Below are 20,047 nucleotides of genomic sequence, written 5' to 3'. Positions count from 1 at the left end.
GTATATAATAGTTGTATCAATGGAAAATGTGATCAGCAAGGAATGTCAGTATTCATAGGCATTAAGGCCTAAGCCTTTAATTGCTGAGACTTTAATTGTTTAAAGTTTGCATTTACGTTCTTAATCATACATGATTTCTTTAACTTACAATTACAATACAATACAATGCCTGATCAGTTTCATAATTTTCTTTTATAGGAGTCATTCTAGGAACACTGGTTATGTGGGCGGGTGTTGTTTTTACAGGAAGTGTGTTTGAATGTGTGTCTTTCCAGCACTCAGTGTGCTGTCACACCACATTCAACTCATTTGTTATGTAAAACATCAAACAAACCAGATGATATTGCTTCATTCTAAGATGTTTTGGAGCCTTCGTATGGATGTCTGGAGAAGGACAGAGACACATGGGGGAATTCACTTATCATAAAACTGCCTGTATTTGTTTCATGCACAAAATGACAACATGGTAATGCTATTCTGCACAGTGGGGATTTCATTGCTCCATAAAGGCTGGACCGAGCATGCCCAACGCTTGTTCCAAACATGTGAGCTCAAATATATTATTCAATCAAAATGCACATATATATGCATAGAAATGTATATAGTACATGCAGTTTTTCTCAGCAGGTTTGAATAGAAAGGAACAAATTTCTAATGTATAGCATTATGAACATAAACATACCCTTAGTGTATAGTATTTATGTAAGTTGGAGTAACTGTAATGTAACTGGAGAGAGATATCTGTTCAAAACATGCTCAAACTCAATATGGATAAAGCGTTGCATATAAAATATTAACCATTTAAAAAGACCTTCTAAAATATACATGTTCTGTGTGTGTGTGTGTGTGTGTGTGTGTGTGTGTTTGTTTGTGTTTAATCTTCCTAAATTGTGTGACCTACACCCCACTGAAAACACCCTAATACAGCTGCCTTTTGTTTGCCTGAATCCCCTGGTAATTTTTTTTTAAATCAATACACAGATACACACTAACCACATGGACACACACACACACACACACACGCCACAGTAAAGTCTTGAATCTTGATACCTTATCTAGGGAAAATGTTGAAATGATTGGATTCAAATTCTTAGAAAGTCTGTGATTTCCCCGAACCTAAAAAAAAATCCTTTTATTTTTTGCCGAGGTAGCCTGTGTTGCTTCTCTCTGCTCTATCCTGACGGCACCAGAGTTCAACATTTGTAACATGAAGAGCCACATATATTTATAAGTGTGTGTTTGGCAAGTGATATGCTTTCACATAATGTAGGCCTATACGTATGCACACTTGTATGCATGGTCATTCACATGGTACTGTCTGTGTAATTCAAAAATATATTGATTATAATGTAATTTTCTGTGTTCTATAGGGATGTTTTTAAATACAGTAATGTAAAATTCATATGTATAGATGGGTTATGTCATAATATGGACTATAATATAGCTTTTGTTCTCTCTTGAATCTTTGATTTGTTTAGTTGTCATTTCAGTGTTTTTTCAGTATTTCAATGAAACCTCCAAGTATATATTTCCTAGTGAAATTAAATCATGCCGTTAGATTTAACACACTAAATTAAATTGTTTCCCACTCAAGGACAGAGCACCGACCTTATATAACAACTCCTCAGATCCAGACGGATTCAGCAGAATTAATAAATGACACACTTTATTTAGTTCCTCTTTTAGTAGCGCTCATCAGGGAAATTTAGCCGCAGAGGCTTTCTATTCATAATTTAACACTAATAACTCAACAATTGCGCATTGAAACCATGGATGCTGTGAAATGACAAACATGGATTTCCCACATTCTCTGATATTTTCATTAGATTTGGTGGGGAACACATTATTCTGTAATCCCATCTGTCACATTGGATTATGATCAGCTGAAATTCCCTCAAATATCACTGAATATCTCTAGCAAATAGGCAGGCTGTAATTGCATTATGATTTTTTTTTTTGGTTTGCTGCTCATTTACAGATGCTGGCTCATCTGTAAATAAAACAGCATACTGCATACAGTAGCGTACTTTTAATTAAGTATATTGTGCTCTGGTTGTGTGTTTATGTGTGAGTCTGTGTGTGGTGTGTGTTTGGAATTTTACATGGCTCTACCATAGTTTGGGGGTCAGAGTTTTTCACAGAACTTAGCTAAATCTAACAAAACTATTTGGGGTTGTTTCAATTGGGAAAAAAAAAAATCATAAATCAAATAATACAAAAATTTTTTTTTGATGGTTAACCTTGGATTTGGTTTAGTGTATAGTATTTATATATAGCTTTATTTAAAAGGAATGATTTAGACAAGTAAATGTGTGTGTTTTAACAACGTGTAAACCTTATGTTGTTTAATGTTAATATAATATATACTGTATACATACACATATACACTACAGTTCAAAAGTTTGTAAAAACTGTTTGTAAAAGTAAGGTTTTTTTCATACTTTACTTTTAATTTAATAAAAGCCTTGGTGAGCATGAGACGTTTTTAAAAACATTGAAAAAAATCCTGATATTACAGTATTGTCGTCTAACATTATAGGTCATTCCAGTAATTTAAAGCCAATCCATGTTATGTCATTTTGCATCAGACAATGTGGTAAAAATGGAGTGGGTATTTTGTTTCTGTTTTTGCGATCTCTTTTCAAGGCCTGCAGCTGATCTGTAGTGCACATTCTACGTATCACAATAACACTAATACCACTAACCCACTTATAGTTGTTATGCGCTCTTTACACTCACTGGACCTCAGATGAAAAGATAATATGAGGTTTAAAGTGATACCACTGTATTTATAGTAATGTGGGATATGGAAATGGTGCCATATTGCAAACAACATTACACAACAATACATCAACAAATACTGTAAATTCCCTTTCTTCATTTGACAAAAGTCAATTGAAGTGTTGATTTTTGGATTGACGTAAAAAAAAATGATTGATGTTTAATTGTCATAATAGCTAAAAATGGATAACGAACCATAAATTATCATAATTAAACACATTTCGCTTTGCTCTATTGGAAGAGTGGTCAGCCTAATCCATTTTGTATAAATGTACAGTATGTGTGTGTGTGTATATTTTTTGCTGTTGTGTAAGAATTTATTCAGTGCACAGTTCTGTTTGGCTAATAGCCCAGCTCTTTCATATGCAGTGGTTTGGATATGTCTACAGTATGTGCTTGTTCAGAGATGTGTTTTCTTATCATATTTCATTTTCTCTGCTGTGTAGACAGTCATGTACTTGTAGTTACATGCCCATGCTTCGTTCATTATACAAGTGCACTCTAATTTGCTTTCATGGGTTAGTTATCGATTAAGTTATGGTGCTTTTCCACTGCATGGTACGGCACGGTACGGCTCGGTACGGTGCACTTTTGGGGGGTTTTCCACTGGGTACAGTACCTGGTACCTGGTATTTTTTTAGTACCACCTCAGTTGGGGTTCCAAGTGAACCGTACCGTTACCAAAACGTGACGTGTAAACTCTGCTGATCACGGATTGGCCGGAGAGAATTGTCACTACATGCGTCACTGAACTTGAAAACACAACAGAACCGCTAGATTTAAATCAGCACAGCCAGCGAAGGATCGAACGCAACTGTTTTGAACGAGCGCACCTTTTTTTAACAACCAAAAAGTTGTGTTGTCTGTTGCGGAAGAACAGACGTTCCTCTCGTTGATCGCAGAGGAGCGGATCCAGCGAAAGCTTGATGGGGCGACGCGGAATGAAACAGTTTTTTTTAGGAGTCGTGGTAGTAGAGGCGGCGCAACTATAACGACATGTGAATAATCCCGCCCATTCTAAAGCGGTACTGAACTGCAGTGGAAACGCAAACCGTGCCGAGCCGAACCGTGCCGTGCCGTACTGAGCCGTACCGAGCCGAGTCGTACCACGCAGTGGAAAAGCGCCATTAGTGTGTAATTGCAGGTCGTTGGAGACACTCAGCATCAGGTAGAACAGAACAGAATACTCTGTGCTGTAGTGCAATGAACGCTCAGGACTCTCAAGGTGAATGTCACAGCTGAAGCTTGTGATCCTCTGCCAAATGAAGGTGATGATGCAGGAGTTCTTCTGTTTATCAGGTCATTGACGCGAAGTTCATTGCCAAAGGTGTGTTGATACCTAATAGTGTTGTTTTCTGCATCATCTGCAGGATATGCACTATTGTGGTACTGTGTTTATGATGAGGTAGTCGCAACCTCAAATGTACCACCCACAGCCATTTAGCAGACTGTCTTTTCCGTTGCAAATAGCTGGCCAAAATCACCAGTCCCAATCTAATTGGCTAGGTCAAAATTATGTTTTTAAAAGATACCAGGTTAACAGAATGAACACATTTGAGGAAGAACAAATCTGTAGATTTGCCAAAGTTCACAAGGTTAGTAAGTATCTTTAAAAGATACCCTTGTGAAAAAGGCGCGTGCTTAATTGTATTGAATGTGCATTTGTAGTGTACTTCAAATCTTAAAAGCATATGTTAAACAGGATAGTATGAATGAAATAAAAGGTATTATAAATAATTGTACTTAAAGAGAGTAAACTTTCATGACCAAGATTTTTAACATGCCTTAAGTAGACTTTTCAAAAGTGAACTTTGTAATAATGCCAAATTAGAAGTTTTACTGTAAAGTACATTTTAATTAAAAAAATTTTAATACAATTTTTTAAGTTAATTTAATTTTTTGTAATAAAAAAAAAATTTGTCTTTTCCTTTATTTATTCCTTCCCAGCTTGTACTTATTTGAACAATGCCTAAAACTTGGTATTACAAGCACTTCCTGTGTCTATTTGCCTCTTTAAAGCATGACAAAAGATTATGAAAACAATGATTTACATTTACATTTAGTCATTTTGCAGACGCTTTTATCCAAAGCGACTTACAATTGGGGAATACATAAAGCGATTCTTCTTAAAGAAGTACGCTTATATTGATGTGTTTTAACTGTGGTGAGTTATTTGTTATTACATTTAAAGTTAATATATTTTGAATGTACTAAATTGCAATGTCATTACAAATGTGTAATTACAAAATATATTTAAATACATGACATAAGTTTAATAGAATGACATTAAAGTATATTGATTGTTAGTACATTCAACAGTACACTTTAACCATATTTCATAGAAGTAATTATGAAATTACATGTGAAGGTGTACTTAAATCCTACTTAAATGTGTTATGTTCTTCCTGTCGTTGTGCCCTTGTTTTGTTGGTGGACTTTTAGTTTGCATTTCTACTTGGTTCCTGATGTATTATTAGTGTTTGTACTTTTTTCCCCCAAGCTCCTAAGTTTTCTGAGTTACTTTGTATTTTGTGTTGTTCTGTATTTTATCATATTACCTAATAAATCATCTGCACCTAACTGTTTCGGCCAAAATGAGCCCATTAAATCATACTTGCCAGGAGGTATATGCAACAATACAGTGGAACAGTTGTTTGATAATGCATAACTGCTGAGTTCCACCCCTTGCACCGTGGGCTATGATTTGGTCCAGAGTCCAATGGTCCCAAGTACGGTGGTCTCAGCACTCTCAAGTCTGGTGGTGCCAAATCCAGTGGTCCCAGGACCTTCCTGGTCTGGTGGTCACAACACTCCCTGGTCCGGTGGTCCCAGTGTTCCCTAGCCTGGAGGTCTGAAGTCCAGGGGTTTCTGTTCTCCAATCTCAAGTAGTCTCAGTGCTCCCTAACCCAGTGGTCCCAAGTCTGGTTGTCTCTGAGGCCTCGTCTGGTGGTCCTGGAGGTGCTTCCCCTGTCATCAGTGCTTCCAGTAATAGCTACTGTCATTTTGTGTGTCTGGTCCATACACTTCCCCAACTCCCTAGAGGGCCGCCCCTGAGTCCTCAGAGTTCCCTATCATGGCCAGGAGGACCGTCCCTCACTCCTCAGAGTTTCCCTTCACCAGTAGGGCCATCTCTGACTCCTCCGACTGCTCATTTACTGCTAGGTGGGCCTTCCCTGAACGCCTTGAGTTACCTGCTGGTCATCTGCTCTGTCGTGGCCTCCAGATCCCCAGCGGTCTTCTGTTCCACCCTGGAGGTCCCCTGTTCAGTCGCCGCAGCCTAGGTCTCCTCCTCTGGTGCCCCCCTGGTGTTCTCAGGCTCAGCCATGGTGGTCTTCTGTTCTGCTGTGGTCACCATCTCAGCCGGCTTTGCTGTGGTGGTCTCCTGATCCCCAGTGGTCTTCAGCTCCACCCTGGTGGTTAGCTGAAAATGGCCTAATTTATATTAATGAAAATGTGAGGTAATTACACTGCAATGTATAAAGGAAGCAACTGTATGTAAACTGAGTTTTTGCTTTGTTTATGCTGCTGCCATCTATGTGATCTCATGGAATGTCTCTACAGAGTACTCAGTATGACATGTTCAACTTTCGTTCTAGTTTTTTTCTAAAGCAGATATGACATCAGGAGCATGTCTGCTGGATTGTTACTGAAAGTTTGACCTCGTGATGTGAAAATACAACCCCTCTCATGTAGAGGAACAGCAGACCCTCTCCAGCCAGCCAACTCCCTGAAAGCATGCAATCCAGTGCCATTTTACATTGCCAGAGAATTCAGTTCTAGAACACTAGAGCTAGCTAGCGTTGGCTTAGACAGTGTGTAGAAGGGTTATATTACCCTACAGGAATAAAACGCTTCCCTCTGTTGATGTGAGTCCTGCCAATTACATGTCACTGGTGCTAGCTTTCGCAATTCCTTGGCCTTGAGGAAAAAGATTTAACCCTGTAGTTTCTCATTGACCTTTCACCGATAGCTTCCTAGATTGTTCCAAAAAGTATCCCTTAGGTCCAAGGTATACCTTAGGTTTACAGTGCCTCAAGTGAGGAATGTGTAAAGGAATTACTTTCGCCCACTAGCCTCAGTGTAACACGTTTTTATAATCTTGTTTACTTGCTCTTGTCTTGTTGCATTGCAAAGTTTAAGTTTCAGACAGTCAGACATGCGAGAATGTCGATGCAGAGATTTTGAGTCCAATATTAATATGCTCAAGTGTCCATGTTCCCTTACTCTGTTCACCCTCCCTATTTCTCTTGTTTGCACTCCTTCTCTATTCTATAGTCTGCTTATCTTCCTCCAACATAATTTTTCCATGTTCCATTTCTCCTAGCCCAACCCATCCTCTTTTTAGTGCTGCTTGTATAACCTCCTTAGCTGTGCTGTTTTTTTATGTTCTCTAATTCATCTGCTCTTTTGTAAGCCAAAATCAGACTTTCCGCATCTATAAACTTCCCACTCTTCATTCATCATATGGCAGGTGTGACATTCTTGGGAGTTTAAGCACCCAAAATGTTCATTCCCAATTTGCTGATGGAGTGTCCATCTGGAGCACTTAACCCCAGGGAGGGCTGTTCCTGGAATTGTTGTGGTATTTGCTGTTTTGGATGAAAACATCCTCTGGATTTCAAAATGATAACTAACATTATAACTTGCACACTTTCAGTTGAGGAAGGATTGCTGCATGTGTTTGATCATGAGAGCAGCATTGCTCACATTCCTTGCTCCTCTTATTCAGGTGTTGTTTTCTGTCTGCAGCTGATCTAAATATACTGGCAGGGTGAAAGACACACCCTGTGGTGCCCAGTGTTGAGGACTTCTTATCATTGCAGTGTAGCGAATCAGCTCATGGGGAAATATGAATAATTAATCAGGTTTTCCTATGGATTAATTAGTAGAAAAGTCCATTTCTACTGTGCATTGTGCCTCTTGCTATGGAACATGCAGTGATTTTCCCTACTCACATTCCATCAGGTCATAAATGGCTCTGGTCTTAGCAAAGGTGTCGGGGTTGCCATGGTAACCAGTGGCCTGTGGTCATTCGCAGACATCCTGGCGCCCAGTCTATTGGGTGAGGGGTCTGTGACGACTTGTTAATCTAATGAATAACTGATTTGTTAAATCAAATGAAAAATTGTGTTTTTGATTGGTCCAGACGCTACACGGGGTTTGGGTTACATTCTTCAGTACTTGATGGGCAAAAGTGTGCTTAGACCAGTGGTTTTCAAACTGGGGTCCAGGGTCCAGCTTGGGGATCCACACATTTTTTTACTGAAAAGTATTTTTAAGGCTGTCAAAGTTAATGAATTAAGATAATTAATGTTTAATGCAATAATTTAGCACACATTTGATATTATAACTTCATACTCCTTTCTAAAAATTGCTAATAAATCATTAGATCAATCACAACTATTTTACTATATTGACAGCCCTGTGAGTAACTGAAAAATCTTTTTTTAGTTAAGTTTATACAAAAGAGAGTAAAAACGATGTCAACTGTCATCTTAATACGAAGAAAATATTTTATTTATAATATTTTAGCAATCATTCTTTATTTCTTGACAATATTTGGCGAATGTAACTAACCTAATTTGATTATGTATAATTATTTAATTTTGAAACATGGTGTCCTTATATAATACACTTGTTGTTTTTCTTACAAAGTATAATGAACATTTATCTATAGTGACTTTTAAATTTTAGGAAAGGGGTCGCTCTCAAGGGCATCGCCATATTTAGGGTCCCTGGCATCAAAAAGTTAGAAAACTCCTATCTTAAAAATGGTTCAAATTTCACTGCACAAAAATCAAACAAAAAAAATCTAAATAGCTCGAAGCAGCCTATAATCTTTTAGAAGTATCTTATGAAACTGACTAGGATAATTTAACCAATGTTTGGCAAATTTTTGAATAAGATGTATGTCTATCATTGGTCAAATTCATATGGCTTCTATTAAAATCCATTTTGCTTGATTAAATGACACGTTCAGTGTTCAGTTTTTAGTCTTGGTCTGGGTATGTGCTGCCCTCTTACCTTACTGGTTCTCTTTAAGACAGTTTGTGCTTTTTGGAGGAAGTTTTAATTCATTTGGAACAGAATTCACACATTGTCACACCACATATGCCTATAACCTAGCTAACCTTCCACATCTGTGGAATATATGTCTGCCATTTCCTGAGCAAGATTCCTGTGTTATTGTTTGGATTTTTACTACGAGTGGAAACATTACTAGAATGCATTGTGTTTTTCTAACATGGGAATTAGTACATGTATTAGTATATGTGTGCATTTGGGTATGTGCGAAAGAGAGCAAGAGAGAGGGCCTGTTTTCTGAGTGCTAAAGCTGTTAAGCTTATTATGTAACAGCCAAGTGCGGTCATTTAAGATGGGATCTCACAGAAACAGGTGGATTACTGTCAGGTGCTCAGGGAGAATAGGATGCATACTATATATTACTGGGATTGTAACAATTTTACTGCTCAGAAGTTGCTTTTTTAGAGCCAAACGTTTTCTATTTTTCAACTTATTTTAAAATGTTTCTCCTTTTATTCACTATAAATAAACAGACAAAAATGTGCCAATTGTTGCCATACAGTAAGAATATAGAGCAATAAAATGAATGTGGATAGCATAGTCCAGATTTGCTCTTGAATTTGAATTGACAGTGTTTCCTTCTGTACTGGAAAAAAATGTTACATCTATTTATATTTGGATTTTACAGGGCAAATTTTATTTTGTATTTATTTGTTACACAAACACGTTAACAAACTTCAGCTGTGGTTGCCAGAATTTTACTGTAAAAAATACAGTAGCAACTTGATTTTAAATTTGCTGTAAAAAACTAAGATATAGAAGGTGCACACAAATGAAAAACAACATTATGGTAACAAACGTGACTAAATAATGCAATAAACGTTATCAACATAAGATGTAACTTATAGCCCTAAGGTACATAAATGATTAAAAAAATGTAAATGGAAAAACCATAAAATGTGGCTTGTCACACAGGGAATTCTGGGAATGTCCATTTACTGTTTTTCACTGTAAATTATAAAATGACTTCTTCTTTTCCACTTCCAAAAAAACCCTGTACATTATTTTACTGGAAAATTACATGAAATGTCCCATTAGATTTATTACAGTTTTTTATGCTATATAGTAAGGAAACTTAATGTTAACTAATTAACAGTTTTTTTTACAATAGCATTTTAGAGTGTTTTACTGTTAAAATTATACTAGCAGACAAATACAAGGACTGAAGAAAGAGGTGCACTTGTTTTTGTCTATTATTCAGAATGAGATATCTCAGCTTTGGACAGACAGAAAGAAAAGCCATGGGAGAGAAGGAAATTCCACAGTTGTCATTTACCTCAGAGGAGGTGGAAAATGGATCGGCCCTGAGAATGATGTCATCGGAGCGTGTCTGTGTGTATTATGTTCCTGATGTGGTTCCTGTTTTAGTGGAAAAAGGACTGAGAAAAGGAAAGAGAGAGTGGGGAGAGATGGAGGGAGTCAATGAGGGAGAGGGGAAAATTAAGGGAAGGTTGTGTTTCATTTTGTTTTGTCCTCCCCACTCATGCACCTGCACGGTCTCCAGTCTCCATGTGCCTGGATGATGTCATGGTGTGCTGATTAGAAACACAACAATTACTCTGCTCACATAAACAAATGGACACACACCCAAACGCATGATTTGTGTAGTCATAATGGATTTTTATTGACAACTAGGGATGTAATATGCACATTTGTTCCTCAAACCAGTTAAGTGCAAACCCTGCCCTGCCGCAGATTTTTAAGATTTAACTGTCTCTCTTTTTTTCTGCAGTTTGTGGATGTGACTTGGCTCAGGGAGGCTTTTTTGTGCGTCAGGGTGATTATATCTGCACTCTGGATTATCAGCGACTCTATGGCACCCGCTGCTTCAGTTGTGAAGAGTTCATTGAAGGGGAAGTTGTGTCCGCCCTGGGCAAGACATACCATCCACGCTGCTTTGTCTGTGCCATCTGCAAGTAAGACACACGTGCAAACACACTAACATACATTCACTTTGGTACTTTTAAGTTTTAGCTTTATATTTTCAGCTGAACATTTTGATTTGGATAAGGTACAGCAGCAGTAAACAAACTTCAAAATGTTAATTACATAGTTCACTTAATATCAGTTTTATCAGTAAGGAATAATTGAGCATTTTAGACAAATGAGCATTTTAAGGTCAAAATCCTGAGTACTATCTTGAAATACAACATCTGAACAATGTCTAGAATGCCCATTGAATTATTAGAAAATAACCTTGGGTGTGCATTATTTTCTAATAATTCAATGGCCCGTTGTCAATTATTCCACTTATACTACGGTTACCACACCTCTAAACATTGTTCAGATGTTGTATTTCAAGATAGTCGTCAGGTTTTTGTCTTTAAAACATTCTTGCGTGTAGGATTAATTTCTTTCGCATCTCATCCCACGCCTCCGTTGTTAGTTCCAAAACATTGTTTTAGATCTAGCAACGGAGGCTTCATAACCTCCTTGTTCTACAGATCTGTGTACCAGTGTTAAATGCTACTGTTTTTGATAGCATTGATAACATTTCTAACAGATAATAACATGATGTTTTTTTGCGTTTGCCTTACCGTATGTGGGATTCTGTCAGCAATAACATGTCTGTGAGCCTTTTTGATTTCTGTCAGTTTAAGTGCCGGCGATGCAGTTGACAGATATTGCTATGAAAACAGAAACTAAAAAAAACAACAACAAAAAAAACCAAATGGTCCCACTTTATATTAAGTGGCCCTAATACATGTGTACTTACATAGTAACTAGATGTGTACACATTATGTAACCACAGTGTAAGTACACACTGGTACATAGTATCTACAGCTGTAATGTTTGTGTAACTACACATATGTAACAACCCACTGAATGGTATGTGTAAATACAAATGTGTAACAGGACATTGGTAACAGCACTTTTTGGTAATGAAAGTACAAATGTGTAACAGGACTAACGGCACTTTTTGGTAAAGATACTATGTATCAATGTGTACTTACACTGTGGTGACATACTATGTACACATCTTGTTACTATGTAAGTACACAGGTATTAGGGACACTTAATATAAAGTGGGACCCGAAATTGACCTTACGCAAAGACCTGTCCCTCTTTGTTACTATTGCTATGTCCAAAAGCCATGGCGTTCTCATGCCACACATCTTCTCAAGCAGTAAAAATACTTTGCGGAGCAAAGAGGACACTGGCAACGTGCTGACAGACAAGACAGAGCAGGTTACTTTAGGTATGAAACAAAGTCTAATTTCTCGCCTCATTTCAAGCGGCATGTGAACCGATCATCTCTTCCTCTTTACTAGTTATAGCACGAAATAAACAATGAACATCAAAGGGTATCTTGATTCAACGCAGAAAGATGTCAATACACACTGTTTTTCAAGTTCAAGTCCACCAACGTTAAAGGTGCTGTGTGTAAGTTTTTGACTCTACTAAAGCATAAAAATACCATAATATGTTTGCAGATATTTAAGAAACATGCTAAGTTAACATATTTGTTTATCTGAAAAACAATGCTACAGTCAGGTATTCTCTTTTGAAAATGTGCGTTCCGGGCCAGAATGTCGGTCTCTGTTTTGGTTTGTGAAACCCGCCCACTGCCAGTTTACCCAATTGTATTTCGTTCCTGTTGGTGTCCTCAATCTGGCAACCTGCAGAGCAGGAGGGGCCGGGTGAAAAAAAACCCTCTCCAATATTTTGAATTTGGACTGCAATACCTAGTTCAACCACTCGGTGTCAATCCTACATACAACACCTTTAAAGGTGCACTAAGCGAATTTTGCAAAACGATATTGATATTTGAAAGCACCAAAACAAACATGCCCATACCCCAACAGGACCTCGCCCCTATTTTGATAACTCCGCCCCACACGTATGAACACAACCCTGGCAGCGATGATGGCGGAATCTGCTATGCCTTTCGACCGAGGGTATGATGTCATCAATAAGTGAAAGCAATGTGTGTTACTATGGTAATTCAACATAAAAATCAATGTATCTCACTTATCAAGAAGAAACAAAGCAAACTTGCCATTTATTCCAGGCCTTCCCGCTCCTTGAGTTCTCTCCACCGCTGGAAAGCTGCTCCATTATTTACGTGGGTCCTAACTTTTGCCTGATCGTAACCCTTCTTTTTAATGTTTTGCTTCTCCAAAATTTTCCTATTTTTTTATCTGCCATCTCTCGCTATCTATAGTCGATCTCTGAACGCTCTCTTCTCTCTATCATTAGTAGACACGCCCCTTACTGCTGATTGGCAGCGAGTGTGTTTTGTGACTCGGTCCGATACTGTGGTCAAAAGCGTTTTTCAAATATTGCTTAGTGCACCTTTAATCTACTCTCCAGTCTTGTTTGTTTGTTTGGCAGATTCGGCGTTATGAGTGGTCAGATCACCTGTCAATTAAACTTCCTGTGAAGGGTCAATTAGTTCAAATCTTTTGCAAATAAGATAAGATAAAGATATCACTAACCCTAAACTGCTACTTCCCACTTTATTAACTTTCTAAAGTGTCAAATTAACTGGAAAAGACAAGTCCAAAGACGCTTATAATAGCAGGATCTGGCAACATGGTGGAGGCTATGCCCTCACTCACAACTTCACTCCGCCAACGTCTCACAGCCATCATTTTTATACCATGGATGCTAAACATTCTTGCAAACTGTCTAAATTTAATTATACATGCAGACACTCATATGAGCAATTTTAAACAGCAAATTACTCATTCAGAGAACAAATTTTATTTTTTCCTCATGAGGTCACCTCAGTGACCTCATAACTGGCTACGGCCATGGGAGGCTTGAGCCATTGATAGGCGACTAATGCATTTATTAATTTTGTTATTACAGAGAGAGAGAGAGAGAGATTAAGCGTGTGTGAATTACCTCTTTGTGTCTGTGCGTCTCTCAGTAATGTTCAGCAGCAGCATCTCTACTAATAAAAATAAAACACATTTCTGTGCGCATGTGTGTTTCTGTGTATGCGAGTGTGTGTCCTTACTGTTACTTGTGTGTGTTTGTATGAGAGAGAGAGCGGGAGAAAGAGAACATGGAAATCATTTGTCGTTTTTATATTGTTATTAACTATATTTATTTGCTTGGTCAGTGTATTTGCGGGGTTTGGTTCTTTTGCTGTTGTAGGCTGTAAGGACCTTTGAAATAACTGAAATCATTTGGTGGAGTGATATAGACATGTAGCACGGTCAAGACCTGCCTGGAACTTTAGCCATGCGTTTCCCTGAAAATAATAGCACAACGTTCGTCAGCCAGTTATTCATTATTATTCATAATTATTATTACATATTTTTATTTTATTATGAAATAATACATATTTTTATTGCAATTAGTTTATATTTATTATTACAAATACAAAACTTTTAAAAGCTTTTAGATGACAAATCCTGCGTCAAATGCATCTTTATCAAATTCAGCACTTCCTGCATGCAGGGTTTTGCCCTGGATGCACAAAATCCATTTGTATCTCATGGAGATTCAAACTAAATGTACTTATTCTGTTTCAATGTATGCATTCATGCTAGCTTATGTAGCTGCCATTTGTGGTGTTTTGTTTTGAAATGTTCTGCCACTGACTGTGTGTGTGAGTGAATTTTATGGGAAGGCAATCTTGTTACTTAGGGAGAGGAAGGAAGGGGACCCATCAGCTTTCAGTAAGAATGTTAAGTGTATGCTCTGCTCCCAGGCCACTTATTTCCAGAGTGGTGTAGTGTGTCCCTCAGTCTCTGAATGGATGTTGTGTATGTGCATGTGACATGTTGCTCAGAACGAGTCCCTCTTACATTTCCATAGCGATGCCCATGTTTCTGTGGACACAATTGGTATCTTGGGTGCGACTGGATCTTAAATCACCTCGTAAATATCTCATTTGTAGTTACTCTGGATGACTCTATCCAACCTATTCCAACACATAGTGTTTCTTTGCCAATAAGAAATTAGTATTACTGCTATTATTATAACTATAATGGCAGGCTAGTAGGTCTACAGAACAGCTTTTGCTTTTAAATGATGACATTTTTACAAACTAAACTGGGCTAAAAACCACAGCAACAGAGTATTTGTTGTTATACCAAGAAAAACAGACAACCAGCATCCAACCAACATAGAGTAGCACATAAGATTGAAATTCAGAATCAGGCAATAGTGTGTTAATAGGACTTAGACATTCACTCTACCATTGGGTGATGAGAGCATGAGAGCTGATGATCAACATACCGTGATATCATCAGCTCTCGTACTGAACTATCAGCCAAAGAGATGATTGGACATGTGCCATCAAGCCTGTCTTATGATGGCCTGCTTCAACTAAGAGGTCTTATGCCTGCCATATTCATTGTGCTGTAGCACCAGAAAATTATTTAATGTAATAGTATTAGATTAATTCACATTAAACTTCTGTGAAATGTAAAAGGTATTTTCGCAGTGTGTTTTCATACACTGTAAAATCAGTGAAATTGACCAAGACTATAAATGCTGCATGCTGCTTTATTTGAAAAGTAATAAAAATGTTAGTTAATTTGATCTTTGGAATTTTATTTTTTATTTAATATGGTTAAGTTTAAGCTGCACAGTGTATTTCAGTAGTGATTATAGTTATTTAATATTAGGAAAATAGTTTTTTTTTTTTTTTTTAGTAAACTCAAATGAATTAAGTTACAGTACTCCAAAATATTGTTTTTATTTTTTTTACTTTAATTGGTTTAAGGCAATCAGTTTAAACTGAATGGGCTGTCAAGCTCTAAAAATAACAAAAAAAAAAGCATCAAAAAAGTAGTTCAAAGGTTTGCAATTCTGTATGTGACACCTTCAATCTTTTGATTGGTTTTTCTGTGTGAAGGACAGACTGAAATGTAAGTAATTATTCGCTAAAACCCTGTCTACAGCTCTGAAATCTCATTTACATATATGTATAATATTGCATGCAAAAACCTGTTACAGCAGGTCTGACACCAGTGATGCCAAACAACATTGGTTGTCATGTGTGTCATAACTGGTTGTGATGTGGTAGTTTGAATATGCAAACATCCAAATGAGTATTTTTTGGAGATTGACAGCATCCATTCTCATTTCTTTTAAATTTATTCTAAATGTCTCCTTTAGTAAATGGAAAGCTTCATTTTTTGAGTACATGTAAATTATATTTTGGGTGAACCAGGCCTTTTAGAATGCCTTTGCTTATGCTGAGTTATTTGATTTAGTTTAAAAGATTAACAAAGCAGTAATCATCTTACAATGTTTGCCAACTGCAAATATGCTAAAATGTTTAGCTTTATCACCCTTTTGTGAGTTTTTCATAATGTAGTGCCCCTGCATCTGAGCCTAATTGAAAATGGTCTGAGAAACTAGTTTAAAGTTCATCCTTATGTGAAAGTGACTTTATAACTTTAGTGAATGATGAGGTGACTGTGTGTGTGTGTGTGTGTGTGTTTCTGGCAGGCAGCTGTTTCCAGCTGGGGGCCGCGTGACGTTTAATGGGAAGGAGTGCGTTTGTGAGAAATGCATCCAGCCAGTCAACAGCACGGCACCCCCACAGGCTGTGCACAGTAAGTACTCTGTGTTTCTGCATTGCAATCTATTCCATTCTATGTTAGCCTCTTTCTCTTACACGCACACACTCACTCACTCATTCATTTCCTAAATGTCTGCAATGACAGCTTTCCCTGCCATTTCATTAGTAAAACACTACACTTTTGTTTCGCCCTCTCTGCAGATTGCTGTGGCTGTGGAAAGGAGTTTAAAAGTGAGCAGTCTCTGGTGGCGTTGGACAAGCACTGGCATCTTGGCTGCTTCAAGTGCAAAGTGTGCAATAAAGTGCTAAATGCAGAATATATCAGCATGTTAGTCCCACTCTTACTCTTCTCTGCATGTGAATGTGTAGATGGGTGATTGTGTGTGCTTTATCGATCGTAGTAATGTGATATGGTAATTTGCAAGCCTGCTGAACCTTGTAGAATGACTCAACGTTATTGATCTGCTCTAATATAAAAGAACAGGGGATTCTCAAGACCAGAGAGCATACAGAGATATGTCACCATCCTTGAGTTCAAGTGAAATACATCATGTGTGTTGATGTTCTGCAGGGACGGGATCCCCTACTGTGAGGCAGACTACCATGCCATGTTCGGTATCCAGTGTGACACTTGCAAGAAATACATCACTGGAAAAGTACTTGAGGTTTGAAGAAATCTTTTCTATTTGTTGGGTGTCCTTTAATGAACAGATTCATTAATAGATGGAAGTAAATGAATGGATGGCTTAATAATATTGTTAACATTGATTAAAGTGCACATGAAATCAAAATGAACCTTCTTTTCTTTTCTTTTTTTCAAGACCAGAAAAAAAAGTTGAAGATTGAAATATTAAAATCAAAAGTTTGAGCCAGTGTTATTGATATACTATTATAGCATTTAATAATTTTTTTAATTAGCTTTTATTTTTAGATTCTGTTAGATGTTTTAGTTTTTAATTTTGGTTTAGGTTTTAGTCATTTTGTTTTGTGTTTTCGTACTTTTTATTAGTTTAAAAAAAAAAATTTCTGTTTAGCTGTAGTTTATTTTTTTTTCTATTTTAGTTTTTGTGATTTTAGCACTTCAGCTTCAACTTTTTATTTATTTATTTCAGGTAGTGGACAAGGCAACCCTTCTAATTTTCATTTAAGTTTTTAATCTAATTTTTATATATTTTTTCCAGCTTTATTACAAAAATGAACTAAAAGGTTTTCCTTTACAGTAACAACACTGGTTTGTACAGGATATATTGAAGGGTTCATCCAGTTTTTTTTTTTAATAGCCAATAGACTTTAGTTACATGACAGCCATGAATGATGTGGAGGGAGGAACATTCTCATTCTAGAGAACATTTGATTGGACAAAAATCTGCAGTACAGGATGAGTCATCATTATTTTTATTTTGATTCATTTTCTTAGAAGAGACAGACTTCAAATTTAACTTGTCATGGCTCTCCAGTGCGACCATTTCAGTCGCATTTGTGACTGAAAACTACTGCGTGTGACTATGAAAATATATTTAGGAGCACCAGTGCGACTGACCCGATCAGCATATTTGTGTTTGAGCTCAGGGGAGCTTCAAAGGTTTCTACTCACAACGTGTTTTTGCAGCGTTGAGTAATGTAGTATCACAGACATATCTCTTGACTCCTTGAACGCAATTAATGTTAATCAGAATCCACTCACTCAACAACGTTTTGTTCAGTGCTGAGTTACGGAAGCTCACGAATCCTCTCATTATAACAAAGTGTAGACATGATGTAAATAAGAGATTCATTCTGCAGTGTAGGGAGCTTCGTTGACTATAAAGGAACTTTGTGAGATTGTAGTGAACTAAGGTGAGTGACAGCTTTTAATGATTATTAACAGAGCAAATATGATATTGATTTAATACAACAGTTCAATAAACAAGAAGTTAATAATAAGTGACTTACATTGTCTGACTACACGCTACTAAGTCATTGTCTGACTAAACACTATTGTCTGATTTTGCTCTATTTCGTCAATGAAAATAGTTTCAAACAATAGTTAGCTGAGCCACTACACATCTCCAAGCAAACACAGTGGTGTTTCATTTATGAATGAACGTGCGTTTTTAATCGAATCTAGCGAGTCAATGATTCAATTACCCATTCATAAAGACAGTCACTTGCTTCATTCCTGAATGAATCAGCAGCTCGAATGAATCAATTGAATGAATGATTCAGTGATAAAATCAGTGACTTGCCACCACCAACTGGCAGTTTTAGTTTCATTTTAAAAATATAATTTCAGTTATTTAAATCATTTCATATTTCTATATTCAAAATATTATATTTAAAACATTAATCTCAACATGAATTTATGAATTTAATTGCACTCATGCCACCTCTGAGCCTCATTAAACGTCTGGAAATATACCTACATGCCACTTTTGTGTTTTTCTGTGCCACCTCTGTAGTGCAAATGAATTTTGTTAATGCTGATTTCATTTGATTGCTAACTTTTTCATATTCTACTTCTTATTCTATTGCTTTAATTAGAAATTTTGAAAAAGCTTATAACATTTTTGAATTTGACATAAAAGATGACATACTTTTAATAAAGTTAGAAAATATGTAATTACAAAAGTAAAAAAATGCCCCTGTAAATCACTTTAAGGAGTCAGAAATCACCTCGTAATGGGAAGGCTAATTTTTGTTATTGATCAAAAGGTGCTCCTGAATTTTTCGACTGTGCTCCTAAATTTTTTAAATTAGGAGTACAAGTGCTCCTAAAAAGAAAAGAAAGCATTGAGCCCTGCTTGTGCATTTCTGTTAAAAAAAAAAATTTGTCAACTTTTAAGAGTGCACTGGCATAAAACCTAGATGGTTTCAAAGTGAAATGACAGAGAAATAAAGCCACAAAACTAATTCTGGTGTGATTCTGGCCACTTATCATGACGCAGTTAATTCCCAATTGATACTATTAAGTCCCGCTTTTCTTATCAAATATTCTGTTTCACTCTGAAATATGTCACATGAGTAAAATGGATTGTTAATGCTTCAGGCTTGTACTCTATAATCCCAGTGGTCATATAGGGCAGAAACTGAGTGGGTGCTTACAAAGACAATCTCAGACAGTCAATTCACAACCCATCTGAAGCCTAATTACAGTATAGAACAATATATCTCCTCATATTGCATCTCCCTCTCACTTTTTCTGTTTTATTCACTCTTCCTCATTTTTCTTTAAACAGCTATTTTGTTACACCCCAACAAGCACCCTATTGATGTAGTTGTTTTTTTGTATCTGCTAAGTTTCCCATTGGGTGGTCTCATATGAATAAGAATTGCTTGTAGAAATAATTGTAAGTTAGGTGTGTATTTCATATCTGTCACATATACATACATAACTACAGCTTTGTGTACTTTGAAGCTCTATAAATAAGTGTATCTGTGTGTGTCAGGAGTGGGACACTGTTGCTATAGTGACTGTCCACTGGCACTGCCACTTGCTCTCAGTAACCCAAAATTAGTTCAAATCACTGTGACATCATGGTTTAGGATGGTAGTTTTAACTGCACAATTTCCACGCCAAGTGCTTTGAGCAGATGTAAATTAAATTAAGTCGTGCAAAACAATATCTTGGCATATACAGTGGGTACGGAAAGTATTCAGACCCCCTTAAATTTTTCACTCTTTGTTATATTGCAGCCATTTGCTAAAATCATTTAA

General features: G+C 36.9%; 1 protein-coding gene across 7 annotated transcripts in view; it reads left to right on the top strand.

Moving 5' to 3' along the window:
• LOC107665875 (actin binding LIM protein family, member 2) overlaps positions 1–20,047 on the top strand; it is a 59,849-nt gene that overhangs the window by 14,778 nt on the left and 25,024 nt on the right. For all 7 annotated transcript variants that reach the window (XM_016456928.1, XM_016456929.1, XM_016456935.1 and 4 more), the window contains exons 3-6: positions 10,598–10,781; positions 16,282–16,388; positions 16,556–16,682; positions 16,926–17,019. In XM_016456928.1, the coding sequence (XP_016312414.1) occupies positions 10,598–10,781; positions 16,282–16,388; positions 16,556–16,682; positions 16,926–17,019 (512 nt within the window). The remainder of the gene's footprint in view (positions 1–10,597; positions 10,782–16,281; positions 16,389–16,555; positions 16,683–16,925; positions 17,020–20,047) is intronic.

Source organism: Sinocyclocheilus anshuiensis, unplaced genomic scaffold, assembly GCF_001515605.1.
Source record: "Sinocyclocheilus anshuiensis isolate Anshui unplaced genomic scaffold, SAMN03320099.WGS_v1.1 scaffold647, whole genome shotgun sequence".
Classification (NCBI taxonomy): Eukaryota; Metazoa; Chordata; class Actinopteri; order Cypriniformes; family Cyprinidae; genus Sinocyclocheilus; species Sinocyclocheilus anshuiensis.
The sequence above is the reverse complement of the archived record's forward strand: the minus strand, read 5'-3'. Positions and strand labels throughout refer to the sequence as shown.